Consider the following 15,809-nt stretch of genomic DNA (forward strand, 5'->3'; position numbering starts at 1 on the left):
AGTCTTGGATCTCGGAGGTAAAGTTAGCAAACATCGAAAATGGTAAACAGCGTTTTCTAGGAAGCTTCGATTAGAGGTTTTTAGTAATTATAACTCAAACATGTACACTGATGATGATCTGCTGCATTACGCTCTAAAATATTTTAGTTTATGTTATATACTTGAGTTTTTAGTAAAGTTATGTTAGCTGCATTGCTACACTAAAACTGTTAATTGATTTACTCTCGACATTTTTGTTTTAGTTATATAGTATACGAATGCCTTTACAAAGCACATTCACTTTCCGAAAACCTTATTTTCATTTTGATCACATCAATAACAAACTTCAATCTGTTTAATGTGGCTACCTGAGCTCGAATCATACAACCAAAAATCCACAGTCACGGCTTGTAAGCTGTATGGTATGTCGCTGGAGTGTAAGGAAACATTTAGAAAACTTTTTTCCAAACGGACTCGAATTGACTTTTAAGCGTTGGTTTATTTTAAATTATTTTAAGATAGTTTATTACAATTATCTCACTACTTTAGAGTAACAAGATTACTGATGGAAAGGCTAAAGGGACTCACAGAGATAAATGTTTTGTCAAATAAAATGCGGTTTTTCTAGTTTAACAACTTGTGTACTAGCTAATTGCAAAAATATATTAGACTACATTTCTGAACTCTGAATTTAATAAAATTTGAACTGCCATGAGTTATAATTCGTAAACCTCCTTTTGTTATTTTAAAGAATGAAAGTAACCTAAAATTCTAATGAAACATCTTAACCAAAAAGTAATTGTATATTTGCTACAGTAAATCATGATCGTGTATAATTTACTACAAAACTAAAATTGTTCCTTTTAGTTAACAAATTCTTGTAATTGTTACTTTGTTTACTATTTGAAATTCAATGGAAAAGATTCAATTGGTGTGAAATTGCCACTCATAATTAAAGTTTTAAACATAATTGTCAAATATTGAGGTGTTCATGGCATTTTGTAAAATCACATACCGTGTATCCCCACATATAAACTGATTCGGGAACGGACTAAAATATTACCAAACTAAAGGCTGCGGCTTACACTCGTGTAACTCTGATTGAAAGAAAGGAAATGAAACTATGCTAACTTAATTTGAACAACTGCAACTCAAATCGTACTAAACATGCAGCTGGTAACTTTTTATTTACAGTTTGTTTTTTGCAGTCGCAATGGCTTTTTCTTGAAAAATCCAAAAAACTGCAATGGAACTGGTGCATTTAGCCTTGTTCTGTGTAGCTTTTGTTCTCATGTTAAGAGCATACACACCATGCGAAGCAGGTTTTTTTGATAATAGTACGCTTTGACGGCAATAACAGTTAGTGGTTAGTTGGTCATACTCGTGATCGCTTGCGTTTTACATGCGTCACATGTAATTACATTAATAGTATCGCTAATACAGCTAGAAATATTTTACCGAATAAACATCTGATTTTACCCTTAAAGGAAATTAATGTCTTAAGCTGCTTCTCTGAAACTAAAAGCATTGGAGACATAACAATAGTGGTTACCACTATTATTAATTATTTCACTTCCAAATAATTTTTACCAAGACAATTCAACATTTGGTGAAACCAAATATTCGGCATTTGCTCATAAACGTTGTCATAACACTGGACCAATTCAACTAACATAAAAGTTACATCATCTGATGCCAAAAACAGGTCACAAAAGTGTTGCAGAATGTGTTTGAACCCTTTTTTGTCTGCTTTGTACTACCGCGGTTGACAAGTTGAGCATGTTCGAAGTCAGAATGGTACTACTATTACTAGAGCTTACAGTATTATTACTACTATTAAAAATAAATACTCACTGTCACTACTGCTGTTGCCTAATCTTCAATCATCAGAAGCTCATTGATCTACAATTTGTGAAACTTACGTTGCTGTAATGTGTCTGATTATCACGAAGAAGAAATAGCTAAGAAAAAGTGTTTTTGCTAAGCGAAATTAATGTTAGCGTGAGATGCAAAAATGTTTGCCGATGGCTCAACGCAAATGGAAATGAAAAAAGAAAATGATTGTTATTTTTCGATTAAGCGGAGACACGATAGGCTAACTATAAAGCTGCTCGTAATCAGAAACGATTTGTACTACGCCTACACTGCCGCTTTACTTCTCCATCTTCATCCATGCTTTGATAGGTAATTACAGTGTGTTACGATTTATATGGTTGGCTTATATATGCGAATTTTTATTACTTTCCTGATTTCATGTCTATTCTTCTAGGGTCGGCTTATATGCGAGATAGGCTGATATGCGAGATAGGCTTACATGCGAGATAGGCTTATATGCGAGATAGGCTTATATTAACTCTACATATCCTGCTTAAAAACAATTTTGTTACTTTATCGCAAAAACACTGCTCCTGTTTACTAAATACATGTTGAAAATGTCACTGTAAATGTACAAAAGAATTTGCTACTCACATAGTAATGTAAAGGATTTGCCATGAAACCTTCACTGCTCCACATAGAACCAATCGTTCCATTCGAGTATATAGTGTATATTTGTATCAAATGTATATATAATACAGTTAATTGTGTGGGTGTACATATAACTGCATTTTATGAGGCTACCCCTGCTGGTCTTTCGCTGGGGCACCTTCTTAGATATGGCTAGGCTCCAACCTTTTTTCCAGGGGCCTGGCCGGTTGACTCAATGCTGGCCAAAAGTCTGGTCTTTCTTCGTGGCATCAGCTCGGTGTTTGGCCAGTTACCCCTTTATCATCTGGTAGCCAACCAGTCTTACTTTCAGTCAACTCGGTCTTTTCTTGGTTCGGCCAGGTAAAGTCAGGCCGACTTCCTCTCAGTCTGGCTAGGCCGAGCTGTCTTTCCGCCAGCCGGTTCGTGTGATGGCTGGCCGTGTTGGCATCCTCCGGGCTGAGTGCTCGGTCATCATCCATCACAGTAATACAACACGTACACTATGGGCTAACCTATATGCAAAAACATTTGCACGAAACATCATCAATGTAATATGTTACTACGGTAAGACCTGGGTTGCTCTTGTCTTACAGTTTGGTCATCTTGCGGTGTGGAACACAAAGTTTTTTTAGCCCCTCGTTACGGCATTTTCCCCATCATACAACATCAATATATCTCTCCGAAAATCAAATTTGAACAGCATCACTTTCTTGTCGAATTAGTTTAAAAAAGGTTTTAATAAGGTCGGCTGAAAGCTATAGTGAAAGTGAGACAAAAAGGGTCAAGCCGGAAACAGGTAACACGAAATTAGGATGATGACAAAATTAAAGTCAAGTTTAGTAAAATATTAAAACTTGGCTTCAAGTGTGTGCATGTTTAATAAGCTGGACCCATTTAAGGTAAATTCAAAGTTTATGTTAGGTTACTTAGCTTCACAAACGTCTTGTGTATTGAACGCGTTGCTGTCCAAGTATTTCTCACAGTGGGGTAAGCCACTATGTCTGTCTCGAAGGCAAAAGTTCTATTCAGTACTGTACATATTAGTGTTGCATTTTTTTGCAGATCATAATTACTAAATAGATAACTATAGTTACGAAGCTTTTTATATACTATTTGGTCACTAATTTTTAATATGCGCTAGTATGTATATAAAATTTTGCTGTTTTTACCAGGGATTTGCATTAGATAATTACTACGTATATATATATATATATATATAAATCTCATTGTCTGTAGTTCAGTTTGTCCAGTTATAGCTATTAAAATAATGGAATGAAGAACCTGTATCACAATAGATTTGATCTCGAAACCTCCCATTCACCAGGCAAATGCTTTACTAATTTAGCTACGCGAGATTGATGGATTCTTTTGGCTATACACATGTGTGTCTATTATGTCGGTGAAAATACGCTACTGCTCTCCGTTACGGCGCAACGTCATTCTATGTATTAGTAAGAGCCGTAGATAACCAGCTTACTTTAACCCAGCCATTGGCAATGTGCCAGGCTAATGACAAGTGGTATTGATTATAAGCTGAGTTTAGAAGTGTAGCGTTGCTATCACTGTTTATAAGCTGTTTTGTAATATTTGTGCAACACCGGGCATTCCGCTAGCAGGGTCATATACCCCCCCCTCCCATATAACATTTTTGCCATATGATCCAGTCATATGGCGGGGATCCATTTCATTTACAAGGTTTGCATTTCAAGGGAAACAAATAACAAAATTTTTACAACTGATTTAAAAAACATAGTATTGTCATTTTTGGGTCTACCATATAGACTGATATAGTGTTTACTAAGGCAAATGATATAGTAATACAGTCATACCTCAACATATGACCTTAATGCGCTCCTAGACCGAGCTTGTATGTCAATTATCTCGTATCTCCAAACAATTTTTTTTATATAGAATGACTAAATACTAATACTAATTAAACCATTCACATTTTTGGAAAAAACTACCTAACAACAGGATATTATGAGGGGAAAATGTGCTTTTAATTGTTCCAATTCACCAGCTACACTCACAAAATAGCAAACACTTATCTAGTGGTTATGATCTGCAATAAAATGTAACATTACTATGTAAAGTACTATACAGAGTTCTTATCTTAAAGACAGATGGTAGTGGCTAACGGCGGTGTGAGAGAGGCTTGATGGCAACACGTTCATTGCGCTGCACTTTTGTGACACTACCTAACATAACATAAACAATAAATTTAAATGAATTTAGGTTACTAAGCGCACATTTAAAAATAAGTTTTAATCTTACACTAAACTTAATTCTAATTGTGTCTTTGTTTTCATTTTTTCATCAACTTTTGCGGGCTTGGCACTTTATTCCTCGTCTTCGCTTTTAGTCAGCCTATTTAAAACTTTTTTAAATTGATCTGATGAAAAAGACCAAGCGATGCTTTCTCATAAGCGGCCTCTCGCATACTCGGCCACCTACCGGCTGCATCGAGAATCGTCTCAATTTTGTTTCATGTTTGAAGACAAAAATCTGTTCAGAATTTTCTTCGAACCTAGATTTCTTCGATGTTGGGACACTTGTATGTTGGGACACTTGTATGTAGGGACACTTGTATATTGGGACAGTTGTATGTTGGGACACTTGTGTTTTGGGACACTTGTATGTTGGGACAGTTGTATGTTGGGACACTTGTATGTTGGGACACTTGTATGTTGGGACACTTGTATGTTGGGACACTTGTATTTTGGGACACTTGTATGTCGACATATGACTGTATTAATGATCATCGACGCACTGACTAATCTGGAAGCCTCACTCAAATTGTACTCATAAATTTAAATATTCAAAGTGAAAAGTGAAAATGTATGATTTAGAAAACTTATTGCACGAGAAAGTCCATTGTAACATATGTGTAACATGAACTTTGTACCTTTTAATATTTGCTAATTGTGTATATAACAGCACAAGTTCCATTTTATAAGTTCACTTATTACGATCAGAATTATGGTGCATCAACCTACCTGGAGTGGATTGGATTTTGATTGGTGTGTCTAACTGACTTGAATCACTAGGCCAAGTAGGTAAATCATGTAGGTAAAGTAGAATATCTGTTTCACTCCTTTGTGTTACTCACCAATTTCTTTCTCTCAATTTTTTTATGTCAGCTTACATTGTTTGGTAAGCTGAATTTTTCTGTAATTGTCATGTTATCATTAATTGATTAACTGCCGTACTTGTAACAAACTTTCACAGTCAGTTTTTAATAATCTACTCATAACATTTGTACTTTGCTGGTAAATAGGCAGTAATAGGGCTGGTAAATACCTCAAAACTAATTTATCACATTTATCTAATTTGTGCTGTGGGCTCTTCATCAGCAACACCAGCATAGTTTCACTAGAAACAGGTCAACAGGAAATAACAAAGTTAACAAATGATACCAGATTGATAAGAGCTGTTATAACTGCCTGGACCTGTTTAGCAAAAAACATGTAAGAGCAAGTGATACTAAAAAGGTTGCATATAGGAACTTATAGAAAACTAATGCGTAACAATTCATGTTTTATTAACAAGTGCCCAGGTAAAATCTAGAGCAGCATACGTATGTTGATGTTATACTGGTGGTATTTTAGCATTGATCCAATCAAAGCTCATTATCAATATCATATGGTATTATATTGTTTATTAATTATATCTTATTTTATATGTTATCATATGTTACGACCAATGTAAAAGAAAACAAAGAGTTCAATGACTCTGTTAAAGTACTTTTGGACAGAAAACGTTGAGTGCAAAAATATTTGACGCAGGTATCATACAAATAGCAAGTTTGTCAACATCCATCTATTTTTTCTAGAAAGTCATATTCACAGATTCTGGTGTGAGTCTTAGCATCTAAAACTGCTCGACAGTAAAGACATCGGAACACATGCAATAATATATGAAGTTTGTCTAGAGGTACTTCCCAATCATAACTTACTACGTTTATACGGATTGAATACGTAATTATTACGTATTCAATAATACGTAATCGTTCAATACACTCTGATAACACCGTTTTATTACGCACTCTAGTCAATGACCAACATTTTGTAGAACTAAAAAGTTATGGGGAAAGGTCATTGGGACATCCTAATTTATCATGATGATTCTCCTCGCACAGAGTTGCTCGTGGAGCAGCTGAAAAGAAACCTTCAGTCACTCAGGGTCGATGTGGGAGATGAGGTGAAGGTCGCGAGTACTACTGAATATTTCTCTCAAGGCTGTCAGTTTGACTCCATGGAAGATGCTTTGATAAGGTAATGGTTTTCATCAATTGACTTCAGGAAGTCCAGTTGCATTTTTTTCATCACTTAGGTAATCAAAAGTTACCATTGTTGAAAGCTGACCTTTTTTTACTGATAAGCTGTCCAGTTATGTTGTATTATAAGCTTTGCTTTGTTTTCTTTTAAAAGCTACATTTCTCAAGTTATTGTTTATGTTAGAGAAGATGATGCACCCTCCTTCTTGCTTGCTACTTATCCAGTTCTCATGCGTACACGATAAATGACAAGAAATTTAAAAAAAATGTAAATCTAGGTTAAACCATAACTGTCACGAACAACTTTTATCGTATTTACTAGGTAAATCAGACACGCTGATTCCGATTTTGTACTCAAAATAAAGACTAGTTCGCTAACTTTTAGAGTAATGAAGGCTTTTTTATAGCGTTTTAATATCGGTCTCGAAAACAACATGATCGGCATAACAAGCTCCGCCCATAAATACGTGTTGTAACCTAGCTTTTTAGGAACAGAAGTTACGTAGGGATGTTTAGACCGATTTAGAATAATAGAGACAGGTGTTTTAAAATCCATTAATATCTAAATTCAGCCTTAAAAATAGTATCAGTCTTTTCTGAAAGGTAGATAAGCTATTTAGCATTGCATATTTAAAAAAGCGCGATAACAACGCTAGCTTGTGAAAAAACTGCGCTTTTTGAGCTCATTTTTCTTGGCGTTCAGCCCATTTAAACGTCATGTAACAAGCTACAAGCAATTTTAAATAGTTTATATACCTTTCATAAAAAACTGAAATTATTTTACAGGCTGGATTTAGATAATAATGGGGTTTAAGACACCCATCTCTATTATTCCAAATCGGACTAAACATTCCTAACTTCCATTCCTGAAAAAGCTAGGTTTCGTCACATATTTATGGGCGGAGCTTGTAATGCCGATTGTGTTGTTTTCGAAATGGATATTGAAACGCTTTAAAAAGCCTAAATGACTTTGAAGGTTAGTGGATTAATCTTTATTTTGAGTACAAAATCGGAATCAGCGTGTCTAATTTACCTAGTCAGTACGATAAAAGTTGTTCGTGACAGTTATGGTTTAAAGGGGTTGATAGCCAATATGGCTTTTGCAATGGTTTGGGTCTAATTGTAAGGCATGTTTCAGATGAAAAACTAAGTTAAAACATACTATGCTTGTCACTGTAACTTGATCAGTTTTAAAACATTATAACACAATGAGTTTGATAGAACACCTCATCTAAATCCTGAACAAACATGTGACGTCACAGCCTAAGTCAAAGTTTTAACATACAATGTTGATTGTTTTTTGTTGCATGGCAGTTTATGAATAAAAGTCAAGTCTAAAAGTAAAAATTAAATATAAAATGTAAAGAAACATAAAATATATAAACTAAGTTAGTTTATACATTATCTAGTATAAGTCAGGGTACAAGCTATTCTGAATATCATATTCACCACTTTGGCCCTCTCTGCCTTTACACATTGTGGAGTCTACAGTTCTATTAAAGTAGCATTATATCTATACTGTACATGTAAATATATACATTGTGTATGTATATATATATATATATATATGTATATAGTGGTATAAAAATATGTATATATATACATACAATGTATATGTATATATACATATATATACTCATGCTGCAGACAGTAAGTACTGTTTCGGCTATTTAAGCCTTATCAGGGCAGCTCAGAGTAGGCAAGAGAGGTAAGTCCCATTGTCAATGAGAGTTGATATCCTGCCATGAAACAACTATGGTAAGTTGTTTCACAGACTTTAAGGAAGTCAATGTGTGACAAAAGAGTGTTCAAATCGCAATAGTGATGAGCATTTCACTAAGGCTATATAAAATTGAGCTGCACTGATGAGGCTTCAATAGCCGAAACAGTAGTGTCTGTAGCATAAGTCTATAAAAATACATATATATCTGGGTATAAAGATTTTCCTATAGAAACATTTCATTGATCGCTTGTTTATTCATGTATTTTTCGCTTATCTGTGCATCTCGCCACAATGCACTTGTTATCTTGCTATGTGTTATCATCTCCTGTATTTATTAAGGAGTTGTCATACGCTTTTGGCCTGTGAAACAAATTAAATGACTTGCAGTGTATTCTTATGAAAATACTTGATCCAACATACAATATAACATACAATGCAGGTTCTGAAATTAGTTATCAGACTACGCAGACACTTGACTGTACATATACTCATCGAGTCTATATAACTGTCATGCTTTTGAAAGTTACTAACAGAATGTAAGTCCACTCACTTCTCATTATCTTCTCATCATTCTGATTTAAGTTGTTGTTTATGTATCTAAAAATATACGCATTCACTCTGTTATCTGTGGACTGTGATTAAGTCATATACATACATGTACATCATATGAAATATGTTGATACATAAACTTGTAAATAGTGATAGACATAGAGAGAACGAGTTTAAGACAAGTTTACTCAGGCAGCAGCAGGTTTTTCACTTAGTTAATAGTAAAAATATTGGTTCAAATAATTCGCAAGAATGAAAATTTTGGAAAGTACTAAAGCAGAGATTTGACAATGAGGTAATCGTGTGATGTCTAAATGAAGTATGTAGCTCAGCACCATTTTTTATGTTATTAATTTTGATATCTTTCCAGTTTCGATATATACAGTATATATGCATCACAATCATTATCTAGTCCTTTCTGTATTATATACAGCATGACAAACATATGCCTTTGTTAGCTGATATTAGTTTTAATACAGTCAATCCTCTGTTTATCCTTACCTGTATATGCAGAATGCTTGTTGTGTGACGTAAACTTTCGGCTAATTTTTGTCTTGAGATTCAAAGTAATTTCCAATGTAAAGTATCTGATTTTTCCAAAACATTACAGTTGGTAAGTAAAAATGAAAAATAAATCATGCAAATGAAAGTTTCAATTTAATTAATTTAGGCAATAAATGATGTAAGTTGTAAGTTATATTCGATTTTTAGTTTTATCACACGCTAGACCACTGAATCCATGCAATGCTAAACTTACACTTCCTCTAGGGTGAACTAACAATTATATCTTCAATTTACTAATTATTACTTTTTTGTTTTAATTTTTACGTATAATTCAAGTTCTTAAATTAATTTGTCACATATTTTAGATAATGCACTTTAATACCAGGCACAGTTATTGAAAGTATCTATCCACCACTATATGGCTCTGGCACTGATTGAACAAAGTACTTCGTATTTTTTTAACAATATTTGCTCCAAGAAATGAAAGTTATAACATACATGTATGAAGCAATAATTAAAACTTTAATTTTACTGTCTTTTTCACCTATCGAACATATGTACAGCATTTACAAGTATGCCGCATGCTAATGCTCTGTGTGCATGGATTGTTAGTACAGCTCATGTACATGTAATATATCAGCAGTAGGACCGTCTTACTGGTTGTAGGTGCTCATCTCTGTTCATTCTGATCACCGATGAACTACTCAAGGATCCAATGCAACGGTTTATTAACAATCAAGCCTTAACTGATAGTATTACGAGCAAAGGTGCCAGTAAGTATGTTCCAGTATATGAGAACAGAGAGACTAAGTCATCAATGCGAGTTCCGTCCTATATCAAGGTATGGTTTATATCAAGTCTATCTAAATACAAGTCTGTCTAAATACAAGTTTATCTAAATACAAGTTTATCTAAATACAAGTTTATCTAAACACAAGTCTATCTAAATATACAAGTTTATCTAAATACAAGTCTATCTAAATACAAGTCTATCTAAATACAAGTTTATCTAAATACAAGTCTATCTAAATACAAGTCTATCTAAATACAAGTCTATCTAAATACAAGTTTATCTAAGTACAAGTCTATCTAAATACAAGTCTATCTAAATACAAGTCTATCTAAATACAAGTCTATCTAAATACAAGTCTATCTAAATACAAGTCTATCTAAATACAAGTTTATCTGAATACAAGCCACTTGTATCTTGCTCAGATGAATGATTTTAAAACTGCTTCTAATCGATCATGACACATGATATATATAATAATAGTAATATAATAAATGATAATATGTATAATAATATAGCATTTTATTTATAATACAGTAATGTTATACAATTTAATATGTTTTATTATATAAAAAATATCATACTCTGTTTGCAAAACCCCTTCATGCAATTGCCTTTTAACGTGATTTGGAGTTGATTAGGTAAAGAAAGCGTGTAATTTATGATCAGACGTATTTCTTGTACAGTGGTTTTTTTTGGCAACTGAACCAAGCCTGGTGTTTATCGCTGAATTTTCGCAGTTACTCAGTTAGTAATGTATATACATGTATATACATATTAATTCCGACATATAATGTATATTGATATTTGCTAATAGGGATACTTGCTAATATTTGTATTAGTTATATATCGACAATATATACGCTTTAACGTTCATCTAGTTGAAGTTTACAGTTTTTTCCAAACATAGCATGTACTTGATATTTTATATTGTTTATATAATTTGTAACATGTATTAGTATATATTAATATTATCGCTAGTATAGCATATATGCATTTAAAGTATAGACATCAATAATATTCATGTATATACTTTAAAATCATAAATAGTTCTGTAAAACTTTATAGATTTGATCTGTTATAGAATTTATATTATGTTATTGTATGTTAATTTTTATGCATTTGAATATGTAATATGTATTAAATAGAAATTATATATATTCTCTGAAATCATAAACAGTCCTGTTAAAGTGTGCAGTCTTTTCTAGTTGGCAACCTACAATATGCATCTTTACAAAATTGACACGATTGGCTTAATGAATACTTTCTGGTATATCTGGTGCTTTTGCCTGAGACCGTGTACCTATTTTTATATAGGTAGACTGTTAAACCAACACATATAACTGTATGGACAACTACTATTCTGTGACTGACTTTCTGAGCTCTCATGGTATTATATAACGCAAGAGTTAAAACATTTGAAATAATGACAGCAGTAATAATCATAATGATAGCAACAACAATTATAATAGTATTAATACCATCACTAATAATAAAACTAATAATAAAAGTTTGTATGATAACTATAGCTGAGCTTAAAGTTGGAATTCATCACTCTGTGCTGTCTTTATAGTGTAGTAGCAGTAATAGTAGTCGTAATGGTAGTAGTAGTGGTGGTAGTCGGAATGGTAGTAATAGTGGTACTAATAGTAGTAACAGTAGTAGTAACAGTAATTGAAGTAGTAGTAGTAATGGCAGGAGTAGTAAAACAGTGATCATTGTTTAGCACTGCTCTATTTTATATATATATATATATATATATATATACTATATATACTATATATATTACTAGAAGTTCCCCTGTCATACAGCCAACGACCAAAGTGATAATGCAAAAAGAAAGGGTACTGATGGTTGAAAAATGCAAAATTAGCAATTAAATGGCACTGCAGCGCAATAGGAGAACTGCAATGGTAGCTGCCATGGTAGCTGCAATGGTAGCTGCAATGGTAGCTGTAATGTACTGGGTGTTATTATGTACAACTAATAGCAATAACGAAAGAAAAAGATTATATGTTTATATCTCTCCCTGCAATAGGAGAAATGCAATATTAAAAGTAAAATGGCAAGCTGCTGTGTAATATACATATATATAATTATATATATTGCTGGAGAGCTGTATATCATTGTTCATAACAACCAATATCAAGAAGTTGTGATATTTATCTAGATTTCTGTATTTATATTTAAAGAATTATGCTGATATTAAAAATCTAATCAGATTTTAGCTGGTTGTCATAGAAATAAATGTATATATATAAGAAAATGTAGGCCTATTGCTTAATTTTGCAGATATTAAAAACGGGTTGGCAGTACCGCGATATTGGACACAGCTGTAGTATCATCAACAAAATCTTTAGAAAAATAATAACAGTAACATATTGCACACCATCGGTCACTATATACTTCGATCTTGTAAATTCGAATTATTATTCTTATAATTAAATCTTATAATATTGAATAATTATTCTTACAATTAAATATTGTAATAATTTTATAGGTAATGTTGTAAGAATCGTTAGAAAAATATTATCGTCATTTCCTTTACTTTCACTGCTTTGGACATCAGTTGGAATACCAGTTATAATACCAGTACCATAATCAGTTGGAGTACTCGTTATAAGTGTCCGAAATGTCAGAGTCCCGTAGAATCGGCAAAAAAGAAACGATAACTTTTCAGTACATTTACATTAATTACAGAAACCTTCGGCAATTAGACAATGCTATAGACTGGTGAAATGTGCACGTTTTTTTTCGTGAAATGCGCACGACTTAATAGTTCTACTATTTGTCACACGGCCTTATTGGCGTTTTGTTGGCCGGTCTTAATTTTGATTAAAATAAGCTTGTCAAGTTTTTATCGCGATTTTTGTCTAAATTAATCTATTTATGTATAATCCGATTAGATGGGTTAGTTTTAGGATATTGCAGTAACCTTTCAAAGACTTGGTAACATATTTAAATAGGTTTATATGTGTTTTGTATCATAATTATATTTAAACTACTCTACAGAAACATGATTAAATTTGTTGAAGAAATTTCGGTACAAGGGTTTGCAACAGCCGTTAATGAATAATTTTCAGGAGTTGTGTGCACATATGCATTTATCATAAATCTGCCAACCAATCGCTTCGCTCGTGTTTGGTCATGGGATTATGTATTATACATACATATTAATATATATTACCACTGTTGCTCTACTCATTGCTTGAGAAACACACTTAAAATTCGTGCTGAGCTGTGATATACAGTACAAACAAAACTATGACTGATGCTGTCTAGTTTACCCTAGTTACTCAAGTGATTTTTGAATGGTTTCTCATTTGGTGATGCTCTAGATTGAATTTGGTTTGTCAACACTTCAAACACACCTCACATGTCGCCAGTTGGCGCATGTCACCGGTTGTCACATTTCACAGGTTGTCACATGTCATCGGTTGTCACATATCACCGGTTGTCACATGTCATCAGTTGTCACATGTCACCAGTTGTCATGTGTCACCAGTTGTCAGATTTCACGGTTGTCAGCAGTTGTCACCGGTTGCTGTAGGCATTACATCCGATGTTCCTGAATGACACGCAGTCATCTCTTAGACGAAAGGGCGTCATAGAACTTATCAAGTCAAAGCTGACACATAGGAAAGAGAGGGAGCAAACAGAGCAGCAATGGGAGGAGAAGGAAAAAAGCGTAGAAGCATTTAGGAAAGAAATAGCGAAGATCAAACTAGATTTTGACAAGCAGCGCGTTCTACTAGAGGGTAAGAGATCTACTTGATGAAATTTTTATGTGTCATACATATATGTTACGTCTCTATTCAGATGGTCACATGTCTCTGATGAATTTGAAACATTTCACTATTGACCATGTAAAAACTTTAAACATAAAAAGAGTTGCAGTTTTCATCTTATGTCATGTTGTACGATGACGAAATTTATCACATTTTTTTTACATAATATTTCCTTAAAACCCAAGTAAATAAGGAAATGATGCTATAGATGATAGCAGTTTGGCTCTGTTAGAATTCTGTGAACCTCCTTGAAATTGCTGATTTGGTATACCTATATTTTATCAGAATCAACATTCTCAAGTCTTTTGTTTTCTTTGGATCACTTTTGACAAATAATTGTTATAACTCGAGGCATTTCCTTTTCTATTTGGTCCGAGCTATCGGCCCATTCACCAAATGAGTTTCTCCTGTGTATGCTATTGAAGGAAAGCCTATGGTAGTTTCTTAAGCCATTAAAAGTTTAACAATTGCACTAAGGCTAATACAAGCACACAAAGTATGTACACCACTTTGATTAGATTTTGTCACTTGCACATTTTATGAGAATCATTATAACATAGAACATTATGTTATTATTATTTGATTACTATTATTATTTTGATTGGAGAACGTAAAGAATAATCGTACAGGTAAATAGAATTACAGAAAGTAGAGAATAATCATACATGTAGATAGAGTTAAGCCTGGTTTCTATATAGCAGCGCAATGATCGTGTGCTGCGCATCGACCATGCGCAATGCACTGCGTCAACTGCGATGCAGTGTTTCCATAGTGCGCGTAGGCGTCATGTTTGCATTGGACAGGGTGGATAATTTCCTTACTCTTTCGTATGGGAGACCGATTTCTTCGCGATTTATTCGAAAAACAGCCCTCCATTTGTATTGTGGGATAGGTTGAAAAGGGTCGAGCGGTGTATTGTGGGATACATCATCACACGCACCCGTCGAAAGAATCCATTCTATTGGATCCTTGCGATCATTGCACGTTCGACGTGCGTTCGTCGTGCGATGAGGTTTCCACATCACAACCAGCTTACGTACGATGTCGTGTGTCTTGTTGCGCACTTTGTGTTGTCATGTGGAAACCAAGCTATACAGAGTGTAGAGAATAGTCATACATGTAGATAGAGTTACAGAGGGTAAAAAATAATCAAACATGTAGATAGAGTTACAGAGTGTAGCAAATTAGAAAAATTCGTTTCACGCAATGTTACGCAATTAGTACAATAAACTTTCATTTTTTAAAAAGATTTTCTAATATGTAAGATTTTTTTGAAGAGGTGCTGTTATTCTGATGAGGGCTGTTTATATTGAAATTTTTAGTTCTATAATTTGATTTTTATTACACAAAGTGACAGCTAAATGACTCAATTCCAACAAGTTTTACATATTTCTTATTATGCTCAGTTTGTTTGATTTTTAGATTATTTGTTGTTTTTAAGTTTATTTGGCTCGATTGAAATTTTCAATTGTAATGCTAAAACTTTTGGTTTATGTTTTACTCATGTCTTCCTTTACACTATGTCTATGTCATCCTTATGTCTATTAAACGCTTGGACTATAATCTATAGTGGAATATACAAATGCGTTTCATATAGCCAATATTCGAGGCTGCGCTATTGATCTTGTGAAATTATACTTCGGTTTACCGAAGCTTTGTCCTTGCGAACCTTTATGATGTTTATTAGTATACCTCGAGTTCGGACAATCTGAAATGTATATCTATCGTGTCCTG

General features: G+C 33.5%; 1 protein-coding gene across 2 annotated transcripts in view; it reads left to right on the forward strand.

Annotated features, from left to right (window-relative positions):
• Positions 1-13: 13 nt before the first annotated feature.
• Positions 14-15,809, forward strand: part of LOC137405619 (uncharacterized) — a 33,035-nt gene continuing 17,239 nt past the window's right edge. The window contains exons 1-5 of one of the 2 annotated variants that reach the window (XM_068091939.1): positions 27-42; positions 6,278-6,378; positions 6,517-6,719; positions 10,164-10,338; positions 13,838-14,045. In XM_068091939.1, coding sequence (XP_067948040.1) covers positions 6,529-6,719; positions 10,164-10,338; positions 13,838-14,045 — 574 coding nt within the window. In that variant the 5' untranslated portion in view covers positions 27-42; positions 6,278-6,378; positions 6,517-6,528. Of the gene's footprint in view, positions 43-6,277; positions 6,379-6,516; positions 6,720-10,163; positions 10,339-13,837; positions 14,046-15,809 lie in introns of both variants that reach the window. The other variant, XM_068091940.1, reaches the window with a different exon arrangement.

The sequence above is a fragment of the Watersipora subatra genome, chromosome 10 (genome assembly GCF_963576615.1).
Source record: "Watersipora subatra chromosome 10, tzWatSuba1.1, whole genome shotgun sequence".
Lineage (NCBI taxonomy): Eukaryota > Metazoa > Bryozoa > Gymnolaemata > Cheilostomatida > Watersiporidae > Watersipora > Watersipora subatra.